Source organism: Pangasianodon hypophthalmus, chromosome 28 (genome assembly GCF_027358585.1).
Source record: "Pangasianodon hypophthalmus isolate fPanHyp1 chromosome 28, fPanHyp1.pri, whole genome shotgun sequence".
NCBI lineage: Eukaryota > Metazoa > Chordata > Actinopteri > Siluriformes > Pangasiidae > Pangasianodon > Pangasianodon hypophthalmus.
This window is the reverse complement of record NC_069737.1, coordinates 13601492-13628280: the sequence shown is the minus strand read 5'-3', so window position 1 is coordinate 13628280 and position 26789 is coordinate 13601492. Positions and strand designations below refer to the sequence as shown.

General features: G+C 42.5%; 2 protein-coding genes across 2 annotated transcripts in view; one reads left to right on the top strand and one right to left on the bottom strand.

The window, feature by feature from the left end:
* The window catches only part of LOC117596819 (CD209 antigen-like), a 39997-nt gene extending 25954 nt beyond the window's left edge, over positions 1-14043 (bottom strand). The window contains exons 1-2 of the mRNA XM_053230854.1: positions 13887-14043; positions 4723-5272 (exon numbers count right to left, since the gene is read on the bottom strand). Of these exons, the coding sequence (XP_053086829.1) occupies positions 4723-5272; positions 13887-14043 (707 nt within the window). The remainder of the gene's footprint in view (positions 1-4722; positions 5273-13886) is intronic.
* Positions 14044-15254: 1211 nt separating this feature from the next.
* Positions 15255-26789, top strand: part of LOC113547336 (retrovirus-related Pol polyprotein from transposon 17.6) — a 25681-nt gene continuing 14146 nt past the window's right edge. The window contains exons 1-4 of the mRNA XM_034302534.2: positions 15255-15429; positions 16793-16966; positions 19706-19818; positions 19905-20043. The gene's annotated coding sequence lies outside the window, so the exon portion shown is untranslated. The remainder of the gene's footprint in view (positions 15430-16792; positions 16967-19705; positions 19819-19904; positions 20044-26789) is intronic.

The window sequence follows — 26789 nt, the reverse complement described above, 5'->3', positions numbered from 1 at the left end:
TGAATTTGAAAATCAGCTCTTCTCACAACTGAGCAAGTACTGCAGCGTAGCCGGATCAAGAACAACCCCTTACCATCCACAGGGGAATGGACAGGTAGAACGTTTCAATCGAACACTAATGCAAATGCTTAAGACCCTCACTGACAGAGACAAGCTGAACTGGAAGGACTCCCTGAATAAGCTCATATTCGCTTATAACTGCACACGTACAGAGGTAACAGGTTTCTCCCCATTTTACTTACTGTACGGATGCTCTCCAAGGCTACCTGTTGATATGATGTTTAACGTGCCCACTGAAGCAGGGAGCCATAGTCACCGTGACTATGTTGAACAGTGGAAGCAAGGAATGCAGGAGGCATATGCTGTTGCTCGAGAGAATGCACAAAAATCTGCCCAAAGAAATAAGAGGATATATGATGGCAAGGTGAGGAGTTCAGTGTTGTACCCAGGTGACCGTGTATTGGTGCGAAACATGACCCCTCGAGGGGGACCTGGAAAACTAAGGAATCACTGGGAAGACACCATTCATACTGTAGTCTGACAAGTAGGAGAGGATGTCCCCATCTACGAGCTGAGGCCTGAGCATGGGAAAGGAAAGTCCAGGATTTTACACAGAAACCTTCTTTTACCATGTGATTACCTACCTCTGGAAACTGAGGTGTGCCTGCCTGCAAAACAAAAAAGGAAAACAACAGAGACTAACAAAGCCAGAGAGGGCTCAGATGAGGAGGATGAGGATGATTATTACTTCGTAAATATGCCACATCAACCTGTCGCCCTGACACTGGAGCCAGCGAGAGAGATACCTGACACTGAACATGATGTGATCCCATCTGACCTCAGTACACCCGCAGTGGAACCGCCCCAGCTAGAGAGTGATGATGACAACCCTTTGGAAAACTGGGATGTTCAGGTCACAAACCCACATGATACTGAAAAGGAACAAGCATCACTGCCCACGGTGGATGTCAGCCAGGGAAGGGAGATGGACATGAGGCCTCAGCGGCCCCAGAGACTCCGTAGGCCACCAAAAATCCTCAGATATGACACAATTGGAAGACCGTCCTGCTACAGTCTTGCCGCACTGCCCCCTTATACAAGGCCTCAAGCTTGGATACAGTCAGTGCAGCCATGCTATAATCAGCATCTATATCTGTATGGAACTTAGAATGATTCTGCCTTGGACTCTTTAATATATTGGACACCCATGGACTTACAGCAAAGCTAAGTTTTTGTTTATTACATAGACATTGAAACTTTACACCCATCACACATACCTAGTAGCTTAAAATAAAGCCAAGTTCTAAAAATGTTGTAAACAATGCACAGTAGAAGACTTTATTACATTGACTGTGCTTGATTTCGAAGATATGTATATGTACTGTGAACAGTTCTCACATATCGGCAGACATGTGACATGAACAAGTGTGCTCAATGGACTCAGATAAAAAAAAAAAAAAAAAAAAAAAAAAGAATGTACTAAAAGAGTTCCAGTCTGTAAATTACCTGCAACATGGGACGGAGAAAGGAACTGAATCTAACAAAAGAGTTCCAGCCTGTAACAAATGTTTGGACATGTTTTGTCATATTTGATGAGTGTAGTTCAGAGATAATGATGTTGAGGACAACATCTATTTTTGATGGGGAGTATGTGACAGGTGGAATAATGTGCACTACATACTGTAATTCAGATCCAGTAGAGGGAGCTCTAAACTGCTGCGGTATGCTGAAGGGCACGTCGCTTTTCTTCCACTCATTATACACGTGAGCTGAGGAAAGTTGTGTCCGTGCATCTTTTACACTAATACCTCCCTTTTCAGGGCTTTTACATTTGCAAACAGTACACAGGCAAATGGAAAGTACACACATTTGAAATATAAAAATTCATCTTGACTTTATTTGAAAGCAAAAATCATTCTAAAAATGAAAACTGTGCTTTTTTTGTTACAGTCAGATGCAGAAGCATTGGGCATTTTCAGGCATGTATTTCATTTTATAGTTATTGCATGGTTTATGAAGGTCAACACATTTTATTTCATTTCTCGAATCTTCGCCATGTAGACGAATAATTGATTTTGGCCTCTGTCTCCTCATATTTATATCCCAGGGAAACAGGAATGGGCAACCTCTTTAAGAGTTCCTAAACACTCAGGTAAACTGGAAAATGTAAATATAAATGCAAATGCCCAATTCAATTCTAAAAAAAATATAAAATGCATAAAAATAGAAATGCATTTGCTTCATAAAAAATTCTAGAGGTGCCAATAATTGTGACACATGGGGCTTTGTTAATATATACAGTACTTTATAGTATTTTTTTAGTATAAACTTTGTTATTGATTTTTATTTTATGACGTCTATGTTATCAAGACATTACGTTATCAAGCATTTTCAATTTTCAATTTTAAAAACATTAGTTATCCAGCACAAAATTAAATGTTACAGAAAATGTCTGTATGTTGGAAAAGAAAGCAGCAAATTACATAAGAGACACTTTTCAGACAAAAAAACGTAATGAAGGCTGCTGGGTTTTGCTGCAAAAATAAGAAGAAAGTCTCCAGAGGAACTGTGGCTGCTTCTGCGATGCTCAGTAACACTTACAGCTCATTTCCTTATAAAACTGCACACTGTACCTGAGGCTAATAATTTTTTAAACGCAAAAAAATGTCGTCACACCAAATATTGACTTTGTTTCATTCATTTACTGCTTTTTATGGCATTTTTTAAGGTAGAAACATTTAATTTCATTATTTTAGAAGTCATCTTTCTGTGCATGTGCCTAAGACTTAAGACGTGTATATATATATATATATATATATATATATTTTTTTTTGCAAAGGCGATAATACATTTTTACTCATAAAACAATCATAAATGCAATAGTATGGCTACAGTTGCTGTATGTGTATGTGTGTAATTGTAATGATGGTCTTATGCTGTTACTGGAGACGAGTTATTTACAGATCCAGTAGTAAGTTTCTGTGCATGGTCTGTCAAACCATTCATCATGTCCCTTAAACCTGTTTACCACACAGTCCTCACTATCTGAGAAACCATTTCCAGATGACCAGTACCTGAAACAACAGAGAAAAGGTCTATTGCACTGGACACAAGAGTAAATTAATAAAATCCCAATGAACAATGTACAATCCTGTGTAATGTATATTAATGTATAATCTCTTACGCAGTGGTCAGTGATGTTCCATCCACCCATTTAAACACTCCTTCATTATCAAGGTCACTCAGACCAATATAAAATCCATAATTCTTGCTCTTGCTCAAATTTTCCACAAACTCCTGTTGAGGTGTCAGAAACCTGATTAGCACAGTGCTAATGTGAGTGTAATCAAGAAACTAAATGTACTCAGTGTGTTGGTTCCATAATCTGCACACACATATCCTTTAAAGCTGCATTATAACTAATGCTTAACTATGCATATGTACCTGCTCCTCTTTGCTGTTTATGATCATCAGGTCTGCTCCTCTCCCTCTGCAGTCCTGTCTGCTCTCAGTCCAGGTCTTCCTCTGAGTGGAGATGTAATAAGGCTTGGAGCTAAAGCATATCCATCCTAAAAGCCAAGAAATTAAAATGTTCTAATTTTAATTTGAATGATTTGGTTTCAAAATGTGTTTAAATTTTAAATCACTCTGGAACCAAAATATCTCAGTGCTGTAAATGAGTTGCCTGTGAGAGTTAAATAAGAATCAGGAAATAAGAATCAGGGTATTTTTCATTGCTTGGATTTTTTGTTTTTATCTTTCTTCAGAACCATTTCCTACACTAAGTCCCAGAATTCATTTATAAGTTATAAGTTCGGCTGTAAAGAAAATGAGAAAGAAACACTGACAGAGAGACAGAAGTAAAGAGTTTTGGAGCCTTGAATCCGAATTCCTTTCCCTATGGGAGCACCAGGAACGCAGTGGGTGTGACATGAGGTTTGTAGAAATGGAGAATTGTGCAAGCAGCAGATGAGGTCTTTAACGTAAGGTGGTGTGAGGTGTGATTGTGGAACTGGAAGGGGATGTATGTCTGAAAACTTTTTTTCTTGCTTGGTTGCTTACGGCTAAAAGCTCCACACTGAAGTCTACCAGCAGGAATGGTTTAAAGCCTGTTCAGTATTATGGGGTGTTCACTGTGCTACAGAGACTTCGGCTTGACTAGTAAAGCTTTCAAACATGGTCTTTCTCTCAAACTTCATTTATTTCATAACTCCATCTACTGTATGTAGTTGATTTGGTACTTATGGAAATTCCAGAGAAACTGGACCACATGACTTCAAATGATTCGACCTGCCCATACCTTAAATTCCATTGCTAAAGCATTCAGTGCTTAAAGAAAACTATTGTTCAAGACTTTAAAGAGTATGTTGTAACAACATCAGGTATTTGGGATCTATTTGGAATAATTTGAGGCATGGTAATTAAGTGACAACATATCTCAGAAATGTCAGAAAATATCAGAGATCGGACAGACAGTTTTTGAGAAATGTAAACTAATAACTAATAATGTGTCACATTTCTAAGTGTTTTTGTGCAACAAGAGGCTTTTAAAACAACAAATCTGTAAACTCTTAACTGTAGCCTACATAATCTGTGTTAACCATGTTCTCTGTCAGACTCAGAGCAGTTCCTGTCCATGGAACTGTTACAATCAATCACCACATTTAAAGCATGTACTCACCCAACTTTTCCTGAAGTTCCTGAACTTTTTGCTTTTGTAACAGGTTTCTATCTTTATTCAGGTTGTTGTAACTGGTCTGTAACTGGTCTCTCTCTTTGGTCAGTTTCTTGTAACTGGTCTGTAACTGGTCTTTTTCTGTGTTCAGGCTGTTGTATCTGGTTTGTAACTGGTCTTTTTCTGTGTTCAGGTTGTTGTAACTGGTCTGTAACTGGTCTTTTTCTGTGTTCAGGTTGTTGTAACTGGTCTGTAACTGGTCTCTCTCTTTGGTCAGTTTCTTGTAAGTGGTTTGTAACTGGTCTCTCTCTTTAGTCAGGTTGTGGTAACTAGTTTGTAACCGGTCTCTCTCTAATTTTAACTGGTCTCTCTCTCTAGTCAGGTTGTTGTAACTGGTTTCTGAATGGTCTCTCTCTAATTTTAACTGGTCTCTCTCTATAGTCAGGTTGCTGTATCTGGTCTGTAGCTGGTTGTTTTCTGTATTCACATTGTTGAATTTGATCCACAGCACTGTGACGGCAGTCAGCAGGAGAACACACAGCAGCAGCAGACACACTGCAGTCAATCTGTAACATTTATTCCCTGCATGGTTGTTTCCTGTATTATAAAGAAATTAGGCAATTTAACAACTTAACATTTGTACATCAATTGTTCAGAAGCCAAACTGAGAAGACCAGTGAGATTTACAGCAGGGAAATTATACCAGCACCTTGGTGTGAGCTATAGATCTTCTTGAAAATAGGCAAAAACAAACAATAAAAAACCTAAAATGTATAATGTTAATGAATGTATTTATAATATTTATTATTAATTGGCTCAAGTTCGCTCTTCAGGCTGAAAATTTCATTTCAACAAAACTGAATGTCACTCCACTTGTTCACTCATGTTGTTTTGCTAGTTATAATATCAGTAAATGACCTTGTTTAGACACCAAAATGAGCAACATACAAAAAAAACTGCAAAGAGCCACCCGCTGAGGGTCTGTTACAGCTACCAGCTAACCAAAGAATAAGACAAGGCTTTGCTACAGAACTGGCAAAGCTGTCAACACTGTAAACCTACAAGGTTTTAAAGATGTTAAATTCAGTTGGCTGGGCTTTAACCTCAGTAAGAGCTTCAGGTCTGTGTTTGGTTTTGGTATTGCAAGCACGGGATATGCAACCAAATATTAAGTGTTATTTACTTTAATTTACTCTAAGACTATCTGATCCTATACTTTTGCTCACCTAAAAATTGGGTGGTCTACCATCAAAGGCACCATCTTCTATGCTGTTTAACAAATCTAGATGTAAATATCAGTAAATGAAAGCTCAAATTCTGATCTATCGTCTCATAATCATCTTTTGATCTCAAACCCAGATATCTTCAATTGATGGAAATTAATAAATTAATAAAACAAATAGATCAGTACGTATACACATATTTCTGAGTGTGAGTGTATCTTCATAGGAGTTGTCAAAGTCACTGGAATCATCTCTGTTGTCTTCAGCAACTTCTGCATTTGCATAAATATCCTCACACCATTCTTCTTTTTGCAGTAATCCTGAAGGCAGTTGTACCAGTATGAAATTGTCTAAAACTACACAACACTCAAAGTGGCTGTCTGAAAGAACATTGCCTACTTGACTGCTTGTGTTGCTGTTATTTCCTGTTTTATGCATTTGGCTTATGTGTTTTGTAACAAGCAAGCAAAATGATCTCAGGGCGTTGACCTGACAAACTATCATGACAAACTATAAGCAGAAAGGCCTCACGAACAGAAGAATTTTTTCGGGTGTGTCCTGTGCACTTTGAATCTAGAATTTTACCTTTCCGGAAAAACCCCATAGAACACAATAATTTGCGATACTTGACAAAAATCTGACCCTAATAATAAACTGCTTATAAAAACACATTTATACATTTGGAAGACTATGACACAGAGACAGACAACGCCAACACAAAGAGTACCAACAAATTCAACACACAGGTACAGCTACAGGGGTTGCAGGTAAGGGAGTGAGATGGAAAATATGCCTACCAAAAATAAATATGCAAATCATCGTTTAAGAGCTGCCAGCCTTTGCACATTTTGTGTAGGAGCTTCACATTTTCACAACAGAACACAAAAATGTCTTTTTTATTAGATAATAAAACTGGCAGATGAGCCAAGTGACATGTGAATACGAAACAGTATGACTGACAGTTGTGCAGGGGTTTTAAACACCAGCTGATACGGCTCCCATGTTTTCTGGCACGGTAAATGGGGAAGGTTTAGAGTTCATTAATGTAAAAAAAAAAAAAAAGCTATCAATGTCTGATTGTGCATTAAAATCCCCATGATGCTAGAGCCATCTGTGGCTGGGAGTCCAAGAGAGCAAAATTGGCCATGCTCTTAGAGTGGGAGGGATGGCACTCTCTCTCCTGTCAATCACAATGACACTATCCAGTCATGGGCATCTGTGAGCTCAAGTATGTGGAAGTGGGCGGATAGTGCTTTACTGCGAATGTGTTATGCTGCCCCCTGATGCCTGATGCCTGCCCCATGAGCAGCATTTCAAAAAGATGCCATCAGCTGGCTTCACGTGTCTGAGAGGAAGCATGTGTTAGCCTCAAAACCATGTAGCTTATGTATCAATTTCATTCTTAGGAAAGTTTAAACAAAAAAAATGTTCTAATCAAGAAAGAAAAAGCTCTATGGCTTTCATAAACAGACAAAATGTTACTGAACACATTTGAAAAATGTGCCTAATGTTTGAATAGTTGGATAATATTCATAAAATAGCAAATTTGAAAACTCCTGCAAGTCAAGAGTTTTTAGAGTGAACGCAGAGGATCATGTTCGAAGGACTGATCCATAGTGGTGTGCTAATGTCGGTTATATGCAATTAGGCTACTTTTAAAGCTGCTCGGCTTCTTATATCATGGCCACTGTTATACGTCAAGTCTTGAAAAATATTACTAAATTCTGACCTGGGACTCTCTCAGACTGGCCTGAAGATTAGAGGGAGTTTAAATGTGGTTATTCCAAAAAAAAGAACGAAGCAGAAAATGAAATGGGGATTGTTATGTGCAACTGCACATCGTTTTAATCAGTAACTGTGTGTTGTAAGTTTCATAGATGTTACAGGTTGTTCGTTGGAGCATGTTGCCTTCATTCACTGCCTCAATCAATCCAGGCTGCGAAGAGGAGGAAGTTCAATCCATAAAAGCTGCTCTGGAACCGGAACCAGAAGAGGAGAGTACAGAGAGACGAAAGAGCTGAGAGTGTGACAAATGAAGAAGAAGTTGTGAATGTTTGTGTTGTCTGTAATTGACTTACTGAGTTGTGTTCTGATTTGTTTGATTTTTGTGATTTCTCAAACAAGACCCAGACTATGTACGCTGTCTGTTTTTCTTTTGTTTAACAAGGCTTGGACAGGTAAGAAAGGGCACGCTCATACATAACACCACACGTAGGTAACAAGATGCCTAAACACATTAAGAACGTGAGGGAAGTCTAGTGTAGGTAGACATCTTTGGTTTGGTTTGTTTCTAGGGGAGTGAGTGTAAATTTGAGAATAGGGAAGTTTGGTTTTGGTTATATTATGGTCTTTCCTTTAGCACCACCATGGTCCAGCTCCTTTTTCTTTTCCTTCTTATTTATACTCCTTTTAAATACTTTGTAAATATTTCTCTTATGTCTGGCATTGGCATGCTAATGTGTGTTAAAATATAAAGCGCTGTTGAACAAGAAAGCACAGTAAACTCCATACACTAACAAGGTGTTTGTGGACTTATGTGTAGCCAGGTAGATTTGGATTGCACTAATTTAATCGCTCATGAAATTTCCTTGCTGGATCATGCCCCAGTGCTTCATACTGGGTGATTCCACCCTCCCAGTATGAGACAGTGAAGGCACACATTAAGCAGCTTCTTGACAGCCAAATTATCAGAGAAAGCAGAAGTCCTTATTCATATCTACCATATATATCTCCTATCGTCTTGGTGGTTAAAAAAGATGGTAGCCTTCGACTCTGTGTTGACTATTGACAGCTGAATGCGAAGACCTGCCATGGTGCCCATCCCTTACCCAGAATAGAAGAGTCGTTAGACGCATTGTCACGCATATACAGTTGTACAGTACCCATCTGAGGTTTTGGGGAGTTCTGTAGTTTGTGGACTTATGTGACCACAACTGTATTTTTGTGATTGCTTTATGAGATTTTCTAGATATTAACTTATTTGGATTCATACTGGTTATGAATGTTCTAATAAAAATGAACACACGTTTGTATCTGTTCTCCCATATGAGCTAACACTGCATGGAGCAGATGTTACAGACTGACAGCAGCCTGTGTGCTGCTGCTGTGTGTTCTCCTGCTGACTGCCATCACAGTGCTGTGGATCAAATTCAACATCCTGAGTACAGAAAACAACCAACTACAGATTAGATACAACAACCTGACTATAGAGAGACAGACCAGTTACTGACCAGTTACAACCCTGACACCCCAGCTCTGAATGTCTACTCTTGGATTGAGCCTTGGGTTTTGCCTGTGAAGACTGCATTTGTCATTAAAAAGGAATAAACCAGCATGAACACGAGAGAGCTGTCTATGTGAGAAAAGCAGGATTTTGAAGCTGAGAAAAGAGGAAAAATCAAAGAAAAATGTCCCGAAAAAGAAATAATCCACTGGTGTACTAACAACCAGACATCAAACTGGTCCACCAAGGAAAACAACTGCAGTTGGTCCACCAAGGAAAACAACTGCAGTTGATGACCGAAACATTGTGAGACCTCCAAAGGGCAGGGTTGAAAGTATCACAATCCACCATTTGAAGAAGACCTCGAGAGCAGAAATATAGAGCCCATACCACAAGATGCAAACCACTTATCAGCAGTAAGATTTGGAAGGCCAGATTGGAATTCACAAAGAAATACAGAGATGAGCAACAAAAGTTCTGGAACCATGATAAACCTCTACCAAACTGATGTAAAGGCCAAAGTGTGGAGAAAGAAAGAATCTAATCACGATCCAAAACATACAAGCTCATCGGTTAAGCATGGTGGAGGTAGTGTGATGGCTTGGGCTTGCATTACTGCTTCTGAAACAGGCTCATTAATATTCATAGATGATGGAACTCATGATGGTAGCAGCAGAATGAATTCAGAAGTCTGCAGAAAAATTCTGTCTGCCAATTTACAGAGAAATGCATCCAATCTAATTGGGAAGAGATTCATCATGCAGCAAGACAATGACCCAAAACACACTGTTAACACAACAAAGGACTTCATCAGGGGAAAAAAGAGGAAGTTTTAGAAGAGGAGACTGAAGGGAGAAACCCCACAAAACATGCTAACCTGTGGCGTGGAATTAACAGTAGACCAGTATCTAACGAGCGTAATGTGCGAAATTGGGAGTAAGTATGAATGAGATCAGAAATGTATGGGGGGGCGAGACCATGAAGTGCTTTGAAGGTGATAAGGAGAAACTTGTATTGAATACGGAAATGAATGGGTAGCCAATAAAGTCTGTGTAGGATGGGAGTAATATGAGAGGATTTCTTTGAAAAAGTGAGAACCCTAGCTGCAGAGTTCTGGATATATTGGAGCTTATTTAATGTTGTGTTTGGTAGACCATAGAAAAGAGAATTACAGTAGTTTAGTCGAGAAGTGATGAAGGCATGAACCAGTGTCTCAGCGCCATTGATATTTAAGAAGGGACGTAAACGAGCAATATTACGGAGGTGAAAGAAGGCAGATTTGGTGAGTGAAGAAATGTGAGGCAGGAAGGAGAGAGAGGAGTCAAACATTATACCCAGGTTTTTAACGGTGGTGGAAGGTCAAACCAAAATTCCAGCAATGTTAACATTATCAGCACAGAAAGGAGCAACATTTTTTGGTGAACCAACAAGTAGTAGATCTGTTTTATCAGTGTTGAGTTTGAGAAAGTTACTGGTCATCCAAGCATTTATATCATTAATGCAAGTTGTTATGGAGTTGGTGGGAAAAGGAGAGTTGTGTTGAGAACTGATATAGAGCTGGGTGTCGTCTGCATAGCAATGGAAGTTAAACCCGTGATGACGAATAATGTTACCTAAAGGGAGCATATAGATGATGAAGAGTAAAGGCCCAAGAACAGGACCCTGAGGAACACCGTGAGAGACAGGAGCAGTAGAGGACTTAGCCTGGTGGACAGAGATGTAGTGCTGGCGGTCAGACAGGTAAGAAGTGAACCAAGATAGGGCAGTTCCAGAAATACCAAGAGCAGAGAGTCGTGAGATTAGAATACTGTGAGAGATAGTATCAAAAGCAGAGGAAAGATCTAACAGAATTAAAATGCTAATGGAGCCAGAGTCAGTGGCCATAAGAAGGTCATTGACAACCTTAAGAAGAGCTGTGTCAGTGCTGTGAAGAGTGCGAAAACTGGACTGGAAACATTCATAGAGGTTATGAGATGACAAATATGACTGAAGTTGAGCAGCAACAACTTTTTCAAGTAGCTTTGAGAGAAGCGGAAGATTTGAAATTGGTCTGTAATTGGCCATATCAGAGAGGTCAAGGCCGGGTTTCTTTAACACTGGTGTGACAGCTGCAGTTTTTAATTCAAGAGGAACAACACCAGTGCTGAGAAGGTGAGAAATGAGAAGTGAAATAGGTCACGAAATAACATGTGCAGTGTTTTTGAGTAGAGCAGTAGGAGAAGGATCAAGATGACAGAAAGATGGATTAGATTTTTTGAGTAGCTCAGAGATATAAGCAGGAGTTGGAGGGTCAAAATCAGTAAAAGTACCAGGTGCAAAATCAAAGGGGAAGTCATGTGAGTGGATAGGGAGTTCATTGTTGGAAAGAGATTATATATGCTATTAATTTTATTTTGGAAGAAGTGTAAGAATGGCTCACAAAGGTCTACTGAGTTATTCATGACAGGTGCAGGAGGGTTGGTGAGTTTATTGACTACAGAAAACAGTGTTTTAGGACAGGAGGATGCATTGGTAATGAGGGCAGAATAGTAACTGGAGCGTGCTTTAAAGCAGATTTATATCGTTGGATATGGTCCTTGTAAGCAATAAGATGCACGTTCAAGCCAGTTTTCCTGTAGAGGCATTCAAGGCGACGACCAGTAGTTTTCAGTTTGCGAAGTGCAGGGGTAAACCAGGGAGATGTATGTGAAGAAGGTACAAGTCTGCATTTAAGGGGGGCGTGTATATTAAGGGCAGTAGAAATAGAGGAATTATATTTGGCAAGGATATCAAGGGCACTAGTGTGTTCAGTAATGTCAGAAAGATATGTTTGTACAGATTCAGTAAACAGTAATGGATTGACAGAATTGAGGTTACGGAAAGTAATGGTAGATTTCACCCTAAGGCGAGGGAGAGGCATTTCACAGTTTAGTTCGATGAAGAGGTGATCAGAAAGTCCAATCTGAGAGCCAAGCATAGAAATATTACATAGGCCAGTAGTACAAACCAAATCAAGTGTGTGGCCTTTTAAGTGTGTAGGAAAGTCAGTATGCTGTACGAGATTGAAACATTCAAAAACTGACATGAGTTCGCAGGAATCTGCACAATCAATATTAATGTATGTTGAAATCACCAAGTAAGATAACAGAAGAAGACATAGCGCAGGAAAGGGTTAACAGTTCATGCAGTTCAGTGAAAAAATTTGACATTGATTTAGGTGGACGATACAAGAGAATTGCAATCATGGGAGATGTACCAGAGATTTTGAGAACTAGATATTCAAATGTTGAAGTCACATGAAAGTCGATGGTATTGACTGGGATGTTATTATGGTAGACTGCCAGACCACCACCCCTAGATGTCAAACGAGGTTTGACCAGGTAGCTGTATCCAGAGGGAGTGAGGAGATTTACGTGGAAATAGTCATTAGGAATTTGCCATGTTTCAGTAGGCAGCAGAAAGTCTAGGTCTTTCTCAGTTAGTAACGTGGAAAGCACAGTAGCCACAGTAGCTAGTATGTAGTCGTGTCGAGACGAGGGTGCGATTTCAGGCTATGCAGCTGAGATAGCGAGTAGTTGAGCGCCATATCAACAACGCTCCTGAATAATAAGCCCAGAGTCATAACTGTAAGCAGAGTAGGTACTAGTACGTTGCGAGCGGTGATAGACATGGTTAAATGGGAAGGCACAACATCACTGGCGATTGAAGAACACACATCTCTTGCAATAGTACGCAAGAGAGCCGCAGCACTCACGTCGCTGACGATCAACACAGTATGGAGACCTTGTCAGTCAAATTAGATGGCAGGGGGTGCCCCACCATCCAAAATACTGTCCACGATAGAAAAATGAGGGAGTGGAGACTCACCCGCCAGCTATGTAGAAGGCCCAATGGAGCACGAAGATCGACAGACAACAGCAGAGTGGTGTGATTTGGATGAATAGCCAGCGATGAGTACGGGTTATCCAATCAGAGTTATAATCCACGGTAAAATGACAACAGTAAAGTCCAAACTATAAACCAGTAAAGTCAGGTGTCTGGAAGAGCAGGAGAGGAGATGAAACGATAGACGCGAAACACGACAGGACAAAACAAACAAACAAAAAATTCCAGCAAGAAGCGGCAGCAAAAACGCGCACAGCGTACTCTCACCGGAAGCGGAATGAAAAAAAGCTTAAAAATGATGAGACCTAAATAATCCACCTCATTCACATTCATTACACCCACAACTGAGTCCATTACATGCCTACTGATGACTTATAATGGAAGCATCACCAAAACAGGCCAAAATATATTAGCCTATATGGATAAAAACTAGGAGAGTGTGGCACTCTGTGTAATAAATAGACACGATCGTGAGTCTACAGCACTGTGCTCGTTACAGTTAGCCCACAGCCTCATTTCTTATCATACTGTGTCTTCTTAATACAACTGCTTGTAAAAAATTAAAAATAATACTCTTAAAAAAGGTTTGTTAACCGGAAATAAGATGATGTGGTATCATGGTAGTGTGTGAGCCTTATCTGCAATCAGTCATGTAGTTTGCACACTGCTACGTGTGAGAAATTTTCCAGAGTCAGACAACTGTGTAGTGTTCACGAGGCATTAGTGTAACAGTTTGATTTAAAGCCTGGTGCATTAATACTAAAAATTACTGTGATGTGATTACAGCTGTGCATACATTGAGGTTGTTAAAACAGCTTTGAACACAGCTTGTCCAATCAGATTTTAAAACAGAAACTATCTATTTCATAAACATGTATTTTTAAGTGTGAGTATATTTTACCTGAGGTCTCAGACTGCTTGAGTCTTCCGGTCCGCTGGGTCTCCAAATTGTCCTCGTTCACATCAATTTCTTCATATGAACTGTTACTGTCACTGGAATCAGCTCCGCTGTCTGGAGTAACACCTGCATTTGCATAAATCTCCTCAATCATCTCCATTCTTCTCTTTGCAGTAATCCTGAGCTTTCAAACGAACAAACGCAGTTGTACCGGTATTTATTTGTCTAAAGCTACACTCAGAGTGGCTGTCTGAAGAAACACTGCCTTTGTGTCTGTGTGTTGGTGTTATATTGTGGGCATATTTCCTGTATGACTATTTTTACTTAGGTTTTTCACAACCAGCAACATGTGTGAATAATTTGTGACTCCTGGGTGCAGATCAGACAAAATGTCAAGATACTTTAAGCAGTAAGGCCTCATGACCAGAAGACCTTTTTGGTGTGCCCTAAACACCTCATTTTTCATTTTTTTTTTTACATTTGGGGCCTGATTACAACTATTAAGTGCAGCAACAATGATGATTGAAATTACAAACTTGTATAGGCCTACACATGACACTACATATTCATATGACTCTCAGACTCCCCCTGGGGAGTTATATCATTAGGATTTATTTGCAGCAAAGTCATTAAAATATCCACCTCAATAAAATCCAAGTTCAAGACCAAGAGACCAAGACAAGTCCAAGTCAATTCAGGAAACTTCCCAAGTTTTTAGCCTTGGCAAAAGCTGGCAAAAGAGATTGCAAACAGTGAATAGCAAAAAGCAGACTGCAAGCCACTGGCAAAAAGTGTAAGGAAAAAAACATGGACTGCACCAGTGCCCAGCTTTTGCAGCACTATGTCACAAAGGCATCAAAAGCAATCATTTGAATGTCAGTAAGTGAAGAGGACTTCTTATACATAGGAACAGTTGTACATGCTGCAGTGAATAACCTGAGCCATCAGAAGGATCATGCATGGTATACAAACAAAATAAGAAGTGTTTCATTAAAATTGAAGCTCTACACAGGGCCAGAGGTAAATGTGCTATGTCTTTCCATCATTCAAAAGATTCCATGCCCTCTTCAGATATAGCTTACAAAGCCAGTGCAGGTTGTTTATAGAAGTCCCTGTCTGACACTGAAGCAAACTGTGTCACTGATGTGTGAGATGCCAAATATTAGACATTAGTTTTATGTATTTACTCAGTCAGACAAGCCGTCATGGTCAGGGCACAAATGTCTCACAAATGAAGCTCAAATGTCTTCACACTTTGACCACAAGAAGCCACTGACGCACCGTCCTCTGTTGTAACTTCCTTTACTGGCAGCAGCACATGTATTGCAGTGTACACTAGTAAGGAAGTGTAGGCATTCACTCGTGCTCAAGCAGAGACGCAGTAACTTAGTGTTTTAGTGAGCCTTTTATAGATTAGAAATGCATCAGCGTTCTTTTGAGCAAATAGTTATCTATGAGAATGCAAGCGCTGTTAGAGGTCATGACCCAGATGCAGAGAAGAAAGGCAGTGGCACAAAGAGAGACCTAGACACAGATCCACACACAGGTAAGTGTTTAGGTTTGCAAGGCCAAACGTGTATCTACATGCAGAGATGCAGTAATTCAGGTGCTTATAGATTAAAGATGTTTCAGTGTGTTTCTGAGTGAGTGGAGATGATGAGGGATGTCTATGAGAGTGCAGATGCTGTTAGAGGTAACACAGAGAAGGAAGAGAGAAAATTCCAGTTTTCAGAACAATATTCAACATTTTGCAAAAGTATACCCCAGTGCTGCTGAATTCTCAAAGCTGATTGGTCAGTACTTGTTTATTTTCTAACTGCAGCTCTGACAGTAGGTCTACAAAAATGTGTATTGGTGGAGTGATACTTTGTGTCTTTTGAGTGTTTTGTGTGTGTATATACTGTATATATGTCAGTGTGTGATTGAGTCGAATGGGAACATGACAGTGAGTGTGTAGGCTGGGTGTTGCAATTCAAAGTGGCCATGTTTGTAAGCCATGAAGCAGTCTGGGAACTGGAGTTCGTTGCCAATTCCAGCATTGTCAAGACCCTGGAAGGGTATCCAAACCTTTGCGCATTTTAAACAAAAAAGTGTGGCTTTCTGGGAAACTGATTAAGACCCTCCTTAGTAAAGGAATATATCATGGCAAGAAAGAAAATGGATAAACAAAGAGCTTCAGTTAATGTTCATATCAAACATTAGAATGAGGGAAATGTGATCTCAGTGATGTTGACTGTTGCATGGTTGTTGGTGCCAGACGTGCTGGTTTGAGTATTTCAGAAACTCCTAGGATTTTAATGTCTCTAGACTTTACACAAAGTGTTGCAAAAAAACAACACATGCAGCAGTTCTGGGTGAAGAAATGTGCCTGAAGCTTAGAGAGGTAGAGGAGAACTGGTTAGAAATGACTGGAAAAACATTGCCTTTTTTCCACAAAAGAGCACAAAGACCAGGCCATGTTTATCCAATCTTCAACTAGTTTCACTGAGTCTGTGTCCACTGTAGCCTCAGATTCACCAACAACCATGCTACAGTCAAGGTCACTGAGATCACAGTATTTTCCCTATTCTGATGTCTGGTGTACAGATGTATTACTAATAAAGTAGCCATGGTCTGTGAGTCTGTGAGTGAGTATACTACACTATATATAAATAGTGTACACATACTCATCAAGTTATTAGCTGTTGAGGAAATGTCTCAACGTCCAATACACATCAAAGCTGCTGGATATTTTAAAGGTTTTCCAATGACAGCAGCACGATCGTTAAAGAATGTCAGCGTAAAGTACATGAGCAGAGAGTTGCATGTTCATTTTACACATTTGCCAATTAGTTATTTTCATTTTGCAAAATAGTTATTTAATTTCATGACATGAAAAGAGACATGTCTCTGTGGCCATTCCCCATTAGGAGGAGACACTGCATGGAGCAGATGTTACAGAGTGACTGCTGTGTGTGTGCTGCTGCTGTGTGTTCTCCTGCTGACTGCCATCACAGTGCTGTGGATCAAATTCATCAACCTGACTAAAGAGAGAGACCAGTTACAGAAGGATAGAGAGGACCTCCAGATGCTTTCTAAACTAGGTGAGTAATACTTCACTGCAATACTGTAATACTTCTCACCTTTAACCCATCTATAACTGATCTCACCACCAAGACTGGATAATAAAGTTTTTATAGTGAGATGGCAGTCCAATCAAAACAACACAAAAATGTTAATAATTTTCAAATTCAAAAAACATTCAAAATTCAAAAAACATGGCCGCCATCAACCAATTACATTTCAGCAGGCAGTTGACAGGCTTAGCATTGACCTATTGTCACTATACTTACTCACTTAAAAGGAAAATGATGATGGTTTCAAAACACAAAGGCTGAAAACTTTGTCCTGACGGTCTAAATATTCTAAATCTCTTTGTACCCATAATAACAATATTGATACAATAATAATATTTCCTTATCCCGTGGTTTCCAGTCCGTTATTGACTATATGCTCTTATCAGAAGTCCCTCAAAACTGAGAAATAAACATTTTATCACATGTGCTCTTCCTCTTGCTATGTATTCCTGCATACAATTTCAACTGTTCAGTTTTTCTGGCAATGTATTGTGCATTCTGAGATGCTTTTCTGTTCACCACAGTTCAGATACGTATTTGCATTTGCATTTTTTTTTGTGTGCATGCACTCTGCACACTCTGTAATCCAGGAAAGGTTTTACAAATGAGGTCCCAGGGGTTGTGTTGGAGATTGAGACAAATGTCCATAGAAGGCAGTAGATACACGACTGATTGAGCTCCACTGACACATGCGATCAATGGGATCCTGTGACAGATTCAAGTAAACTTAGTTTTAATGGAGCAAAGATTAACATTCATTGGACGGAGCAAAGATTAACATTCATTGGACGTGTTCATTGGAAGTGTTTCAAACACTTTTAAAATTGTCCTAGCCAGACACTTAGCTTCACTGGGAGTCACTGAGTGGGTGATTTTGGCATTGGAAAAAAAAATATCTCAATGTGTGGTGGGGAAAATTCCACCCTGAAGAAGAACAAAGAGTAACAGTTCAGCGAAAAGTGACAGACTGTATCAAAATCACAGATACATCAGTTCATAAACTTCATAATTCTAACACATGATTGATTATGGGGAAAAGGAGGATCTACATCTTACTGGTAACTATTCACATCAATCTAACAAAAGAAGGTGTAAACACAGGGTTAAGACATGAGTTTACTGGACTGTAGGTGCACAATAAAACTGTCTCAAACTGGTTCCTTCTACGGTGCCAAGAAATCACAAACAAAAACCTTAAGGACGTAATAAAAGGATTTTGGTCACATATGGGGTCACTGCAGCCTCACTGCCTTCTTCAGAGAAATTTAGCTAGCTTAGCTGATTTTGGCACGACATAGCAAACAGTACTAATGCTGTCAAGCAGAATGTGAAAAAGGCTTTTTTGATACACTTACTTATGAGGAGAGACTGAGAATTAAGTAATCAGAAATCAGGGTGTGGTGTGGTTCATTACAGAACGAAAAAAATTAGAGCATGATAGAGATGGGCTCCAGATGAGACTTCCTGAACTGGGTCACTGACTAATTGAAGGTATTTAGAGGAACTTATGAAAAAAATGATCAAAAACTCGAATCTTACAGTTTCCATGTGTCTGGTTTTAAATGAGTGCTTACTAAAGCTGCGCCAGTTAGAGCACATGTTGAGTGAAAATGAAGAAGCGAGAGAGAGACAACACAGGCTGTGTTTTACAGAAGAGTTTGCTGACTTGCTGCTGTTATGTTTTGTTGAGGGCACAAACACGACAGGCTTTATCGAGTCATAATGAAACACAGGGAATTAAAAGACTCTTTCAGATTCATTCTGTCAGTTGTGTGTTCTAGCTGTGAAAATAACCTTCTACCGGCAAATATATAACATATAGTGACTTTATAAATGACTCACTCCCCAGTGATTATGATAACATGTCGTACATGGTGTGTGACCACAAAGGTATAACAACAAGAAAAAAAGGACACTGGAGTTACTGTTTAACAGACTGATTGTTGGATGAGTATATTTACCCTTTAATGCACTACTTTAATGAAATGCTTGTGTTTATGAAAATATCTTCCTGTCAGCGAGAGACATTAAAGGTGTATGGACCTACTTCAACTCCAGTCTTTAATACAACTCTACTGAGAAGAAGAACTGTATTGAGAGCAGGCAGGACTGCAGAGAGAGGAGCAGACCTGGTGATCATAAATAGCAAAGAGGAACAGGTGAGGGAGGGAGAGAGAGAGAGAGAGGGAGAGAGAGGGAGAGAGTGATAGAATGTGCTGTTTGAAAAGGGATATTTGAAGAAAAATAAAGAAATGAAGATGCCTTTACATTAGTTCCTTGTTTTGTTTCTCAGTTCACTGCTTCTCAGTGATCTCCTTAGTGACAGAGTGCCGAAGCTCCTCAGCTCTTTAGCTGAGTCTGGACTGTGATTCTGTTTCTAGTCTCTTACTGTGCTTTAATGAGCTGGATTTCTTGTAGTTGTATCAAAGCATATATGTGTGTATATCTGCAAAAACGCTCTACAGGGTCAAATTTGGACATGATCTACTATATATAACTACACTTTTTCCTGAACTAAAATATATTTGTCGTTTGCATGTAGCTCAACCAGAAGTAATGTACTAGCATTTTTAATTCTGCTTACACATGGGCCTAAAATACAATCATATTACATGTATTAAAAATAGTAAAGTTCAATATCAGTTACTATACCTCAGTAGGAGTTTATTGAGACATTATTATTCTTATATTTTACTAAAACAACAGGAGTTCATCAATAAAACTTTGCTCCATGCACAAGCATGGATTGGTCTGATTGACAGAGACACCAAGCGTGTGTGGAAATGGGTGGACGGTACAGAACTAACCAGAGGCACTGGGTAAGAAATCACTTAACTAAACTCATGATGCTCTCAGCGCTCTCAGTCTGAAGCTCCAGATGTGCTGATTCTCTGTGTGCTTTCAGGTACCCAATAATACTGGGGGAACCCAATAATAATGGAGGAAAAGAGGCCTGCACTATAACTGGCTACATGCCAAGTAATGGGAAAACAGATTTCCTAAATACATAGAATGATGGCAAGTGCTCTGACCTTTATGGCTGGGTATGTGAAAAGAATTTTTTTTATTTAGATGGAAATAAAAATCTGTGTTGTATAATTCTTATGTTCATGCAAGTCATAGGGGAAAAAAGTTATTATACATTTACCTTACTTGTAGCAACTTCTGTACAATGAATATCGACTTCCTCTCACAAGCACACAATGCATATCCAAACTTTTGCTTATGTTCAGTATCTCCTAACTTTTCTGTGATCTGCACCCCTGCTCGATTTGCACTGTGCATGCATTAGAAACTTTTATCATAACATAAAATACATGATGTTAAAAAGTTATTATGAATAATATTGAGTATGGTGGTCCTCAATTTTGCTTCTTAAAATACATTTGAGGTACTTTCCACTAGCCTAAGGGGGCATACACTTCAAATTGTTTTGACCTTTTGAATTACCTTTGGTATCACCTGGATTTCTGCATTAATTACTCATAAAATGTGACTGGATCTTCATTCAAGATCAAGTCATAATAATACACTTATTCTGTCTAAACTAATAACACAAAGAGCTCGTAACTGAAGTCTTTCTTTCATAACCTTGGCGGAGAAAATGATTTGAACCCCTTTTAGTAGTGAAACTCGTAGAACCTTTTTTAAGCAGTTACAACCTTCACCAAACGTTTCCTGCAGCTGCTGATAGGACTTGCAAAGTAAGAAGGAATTTTAAACCATTAGTTCCTACAGCACTAGGGTGAGGGTCAGTTGCATGAACAGTCCTGTTTCATGTCAGAATCTAACATAAGTTAAGACCGGACTCTGACTTGGTCATTATAAAATATGCATTTTTTCTTTTTAAACAATTCCCTTGTTCATTTACTTGTGTGTTTTGGGTCATTGTCTTGTTGCATCGTCAACATTCATTACGATGATAGAGCAATACCCTCAGTCTCTCCTTGACTTCAAGCTATCCAGGCCCTGAGGCAGCAAAGCAGCCCCAAACCATCTAAATCTGTTAGATCTGGGCATGGCTCATAGCGCAAGGTTCATATGAACATATTGTTCCCCTTCAGGAACTCGAGCTGCGTCACGAAACGCTATGGGAACGCCCCCGCGTGACCGCGCTCTGAATCACGTGTCTAATCCGTCCAATGGATTGGCGAGACGTCATGGGCGGGGTGACGTAGCGACCCGGAAGCATAAAAGCCCGAGCGGCGAGCCCCGCATTAGCTTCCTGTTTTCAGCAAGCGCTCTATGTTGGTTGTTTGTCTATTTTCCGTCTGGTTTGGCGAGAGCGGGCAGCGCTTCAGGCTGTGCGTTGCCTGTTTGGGAGCGGAGCATGTTCAGTCGGCTCTCGAGGGAGCCGGCTGCGCACATTGCGAGCGTTTACCGCTGCGCACTCTCCGCTCCCGCTGGGCTCTCTTTGAGGAGGGAGCCCTCACTAGCGTGCCTCGCGGTGCCGGCCCCGCTTCTGCCGAGGCAGAGCGGCGGTTGCGCTCGTGGGGCTCGCAGATGGACCTCGCAGAGGGAATGGAGACGGGCCCGTCCCTTTCTCCTTCCTCACCCTCCAGGTCCACTGTCCCCTCCCTGGGCTCGGAAGCACGCTCTGCGGTTTCTTCCCCCCGGGGAGCGGACTCGGCGCTCCACCTATCGTCCTCCAAGGAGGTTGATGTGGAGAGCGTCGACCCTGAGCCGCAGTCTCCTCAATACGGGGAGCTACTCGAGGTGGTTACGCGGGCAGTTGCTAAGCTTAGCATTGACTGGCCCGCTGAGTCACGGCCTGAGCCTCAGGGCTCTAGACTGGATGAGCGCTTTTTACGCAGTAGGCCGCCACCTCCGCCCCGGAGCCTGCCCTTTTTTCCGGACCTCCACACTGAGGTGTCGAGGTCCTGGAATAGGCCGTTTTCAGCCCGGTTGTTCAGCCCCACTTCTTCCCATTACGCTAATGTGGCGGGGCTGGACTACTCCGGTTACAGGGCGATGCCCAGGGTTGAACAGACGCTAGCCAGCTATCTGTCCCCTGCTGCTGCATCATCCCTGAAGGCTCCGGCGTTGCCTACCAAGCCGCTGCGGACCACCTCAGCGCTGGTAGGCAAGGCGTACACAGCAGCAGGTCAGGCCGGTGTGTGTCTGCACACCATGGCGGTGTTACAGGCGTACCAGGCCGACCTGCTTAAAGAGCTGGACGAGCAGGGGGAGAGTATGTCTGAGCAGGTAGCTGAGCTCAGGCGGGCCGCTGATCTGTCGCTCCGCGCCACCAAGGAGACCGCCCGTGCTATCGGTCGGTCTATGGCAGTCCTGGTGGCGGCGGAGAGGCATCTCTGGCTGACCCTGTCCGATATGCAAGAGAAGGACAGGGTCGTGCTCATGGACGCCCCGCTTACTCCCTCAGGCCTGTTTGGCGACGCGGTAGACTCCGTCGTCGAGAGATACCAGCAGGCCCGTGCTCAGGCGGCGGCGTTCCAGCGGTTCTTCCCCCGTCGCTCTCTAGCTCGTGGGGCTGCTGGGCGGGGGCAGCCCCCTCCGTGTACAGCCCCCTCCTACAGGGAGGCCCAAAAGCAGAGCGTCGCCTCCCGTGCTCCCCCGAGGCGGGAGCAGGAGTCGCGACGACGCTCTGGGCCCGGCCCTTCGGGCACTAAGGCGGATCTGAGGACCGTCCTCATGTCCAGAAGGGCCGCGGCTAAGAAGCCCTGATGGTTTTGGCCCAGGGCTTCCGAGGGCGGGCCCCTCTGGGGCGACGCGGCGTACACCTCATCTTACGGTGCCCGGGTCCCCCCAGTGCCCTCAGGAGGTCGATCTGCCAACCCTGCCACCTATGGTGCTTCAGGGCACAGCGGTCTCCGGCGAGCGCCTCTCCCAGTTCTCGCCCGGCAACGTAGCGGGTCTGGGAGGCTCGCGGCCTCTCCTGAGGCCTTCGCAGCGGTTAGCTCATTTCCCCCATGTCGGTTCGCCGCCTCAGGGCACCCAGCTAACCGCTTCTATTACACCAGAGGTCAGTCTCGAGAGACTGATTCCCTTAGTGAGCTTTCTGGCAGCATGGAAACTTCTGCTGAATGTGTCTCATTGGGTCCTGCGTACTGTAGAAAGAGGCTACCGAATTCAGTTCGGCTCGCCTCCACCTCGTTTTTCTGGGGTTCTTCCCACTGTGGTGGGTCGCGAGCAGGCTCTGGTTTTGGAGCAGGAAGTACGTACTCTCCTGAGGAAGGAGGCCATCGAGGTGGTCCCTCCTCACGACAGAGAGTCAGGGTTCTACAGCCGGTACTTCATTGTTCCCAATGAAGGGGGGAGGGCTGCGTCCCATTTTGGACTTGCGGCTATTGAACCTCTCAGTCGCTCGACTGTAGTTCAGGATGCTTACGGTCACTCAGGTCGTGTCTCAGATCAGGTCCGAGGACTGGTTCGTCACGATCGACCTAAAAGATGCGTATTTCCACATCTCCATCCTTCCCCCACACAGGAAGTTCCTGAGGTTCGCTTTCTGGGGCGAAGCTTACCAGTATCGGGTTCTTCCCTTCGGCCTAGCACTCTCACCCCGCACCTTCACGAAGTGCGTGGATGCTGCCCTGGCTCCTATGCGACTACAGGGCATCCGCATACTGAATTATATCGACGACTGGTTGATTTTAGCTCATTCAGAGCAGATGGCGGCTCGGCATCGAGATGTCGTTCTCGCCCATATGAAGGAACTGGGGTTAAGACTAAACGCCGAGAAAAGCGTGCTTTCTCCAGCTCAGAAAACCGCTTATCTAGGCGTCGTGTGGGATTCGACCACGATGCAGGCACGTTTGTCTCCTGCTCAGATCGAGTCGGTCCTCACAGCAGTCGTGAGAGTGAAAGTAGGCCGGTCACTCACTGTAAAGCAGTTTCAGAGACTGCTGGGCCTATTGGCAGCTGCGTCCAACGTGATACCTTTTGGCCTGCTGCACATGAGACCCCTGCAGTGGTGGCTCAAAACCAGGGGGGTTTTCCGAAACAGAGGAAACCCGCACCGCATGATCAAGGTCACGCCTACTGTTACTAGCCCCGTTCTGGCTGGGCCGTGTATGGTTCTCGGACCTGATTTCCCTCCTAGACGGCTCCCCATGGGAGATTCCGATCAGGAGGGGTCTCCTCTCACAGGCGGGGATCTCCTTTCACCCCCGCCCGGATCTGTGGAAGCTGTGGGTGTGGCCTCTGAGGGGGCACAACTCCGCACTTCCGGTCTCTCAACCGAGGTTGTGGAGACCATCCTCCAGTCCAGAGCTCCCTGTACGAGGAAACTGTACGCCCTGAAGTGGAAACATTTCACTTCCTGGTGCGGAGACCGCCGGCTTGACCCTGTTCACTGCCCAGTTGGTACAGTGCTGGAGTTCTTGCAGGCCCGCCTCTCCGCGGGGCTGACCCACTCCACCCTGAAGGTGTACGTGGCGGCTATTGCCACGCCCCTCTCGATGGCCAATCAGTGGGCAGACACCCCTGGGTGACACGTTTCCTCCGCGGTGCGCTGAGGATCAGACCTCCAGCTCGATCTCGGGTCCCCTCGTGGGACCTGGCCATGGTTTTAGAGGCTCTCTGCAAACCCCCCTTCGAGCCCATTGAGGAGATTTTGGACCGTCTTCTGACGTTAAAAACTGCCTTTCTCTTGGCAATTTCCTCTCTTAGGAGAGTGGGGGATCTTCAGGCCCTCTCTGTGGCCCCTTCCTATTTAGACTTTGCGCCTGGGTTGGCCAAAGCGTTCTTGTACCCCTGAGCGGGGTACGTACCGAAAGTCCCCTCCTCGGCACCACGGCCGGTCGTGCTGCAGGCTTTCTGTCCTCCTCCCTTCAGGGAGCCCGACCATCGGAAGCTCAATTGTACGTGTCCAGTGCGAGCACTGGACGCGTACGTCCACAGAACTGCCCTGTGGAGAAAGGCGGACCAGTTGCTTGTTTGCTTTGGTCCACCTAAGAGGGGTTTTCCTGCTTCTAAGCAGACCCTCAGCCGGTGGATTGTAGAATCCATTTCTCTGGCTTTCGAGTCCTCTGGTCTCCCCAGTCCCCTGGGGGTCAAGGCTCACTCTACCCGAGCGGTGGCGGCCTCTAAGGCCTTTCTGGCAGGTGTGTCCTTACAGGACATCTGCAACACGGCGGGATGGTCCACGCCCCTGACCTTTGCCAGGTTTTATGACCTAGATACGCGAGCCACTCCCGGCTCCTCTGTCCTTGTGCCTTAGGCTTGCCTCCTCCTGGAGGCAGGGACTTGTAAGTCTGGCGGCGTGGGTATACTCGTTCCCATAGCGTTTCGTGACGCAGCTCGAGTTCCTGAAGGGGAACGTCTCCAGGTTACGTATGTAACCATGGTTCCCCGAGGGAACGAGACGCTGCGTCTCGGTGCCACACTTCCGGCGTCCCTGCGGCGCTTGCTTCATTTTCCAGTAAGCTAACGCGGGGCTCGCCGCTCGGGTTTTATGCTTCCGGGTCGCTACGTCACCCCGCCCGTGACGTCTCGCCCATCCATTGGACGGATTAGACACGTGATTCAGAGCGCGGTCACGCGGGGGCGTTCCCATAGCGTTTCGTGATGCAGCGTCTCGTTCCCTCGGGGAACCATGGTTACATACGTAACCTGGAGACGTTTTTTGTCAATTATCTTAAAGCTCAACAAAAAAGAGATGCTGGTGAAGGAACAATTGTTTATAAATATATACTTATAACGTAAGTGATAACACCAGGTAACTTGTTTCAAGGACATTCCACAACATGAAATGTAACTATAAATGTATAACGTTCTTTAATAATAACGTAGAGTAAGATACTTTATTGTCATTGTATATAATACAACGTAATTTAGTGTGGCTACTCTCAGAAAGCAACAAAGGACACAAACATTACACTTAACATTAAAGAGTTTAAAAATAGTGAATTAAGAATAAGTAAAAAGTACACTGTAAAATATATACAAATATTGCACATGAGTATATTGCACTTTTATTATTGAAATGTATATATTGCTTAAACTGCAGTTGCATCCGTCACTACTCACTGTATATGGCATCCTTCAGTAATGCATAGTAAACAGTAAAAATAAAACATGACAGTACCTTTATTTTAGTTAGAATCCTTTAATAAATTGGTTGTCTAATGCTAACATGGCCAACATTTTCTCTGCCCTGCTCCTTAAAGTGTTTGGATAGATCTGCAAAAAAGGTCCATGTCTGTAAATACCCAGTACGACATTATAGAATTTCACTCAAGATTATTTTATTAAAAGACATTAGAGAATTTCACTTCATTTTGTACTTATTGTCCTGTCATTCAACTATTTTTTGTATACACCGAGCTGTGTTGAACACCTGTACCACTGATCATGTTGTGTGGCAATAAAGAAATTAAAATATTAGATTAGTTAAGGTATGTGTGTGTGTGTGTGTGTGTATCATAGTAGTAGTAGTAATAGTAGTAGTAGTGCACACAAATTCAGGGTTTTATAAAATTCTCAGCAAGCTGGATACCCTCATGATAGCAAGCAACAACTGTGTAGTTTCTGCTAGAGCTGAAATTTCATTATTGAATCTGTATGTTTACTGCCCTCTAGTGTTAAACGTGTTAAAGCGCACATTTGCCATGTTTTACTGATTGTTTTTCATCAGATTTTGTGGCCTAGAAGTTCCAGTGGGAATAGCAAAGTTATTTTTGATTTTAGGCTCATACTTGATACTTAAAATTTTGTTATTCTTTTGACATATGTCACATATAGTCACTAGTTATAATATAAGCACAGCTCATTAAATCATCTTAAACATATGAAGCTGTTTTGTGAAGCTTTTGAGTCTTCTTTTTGA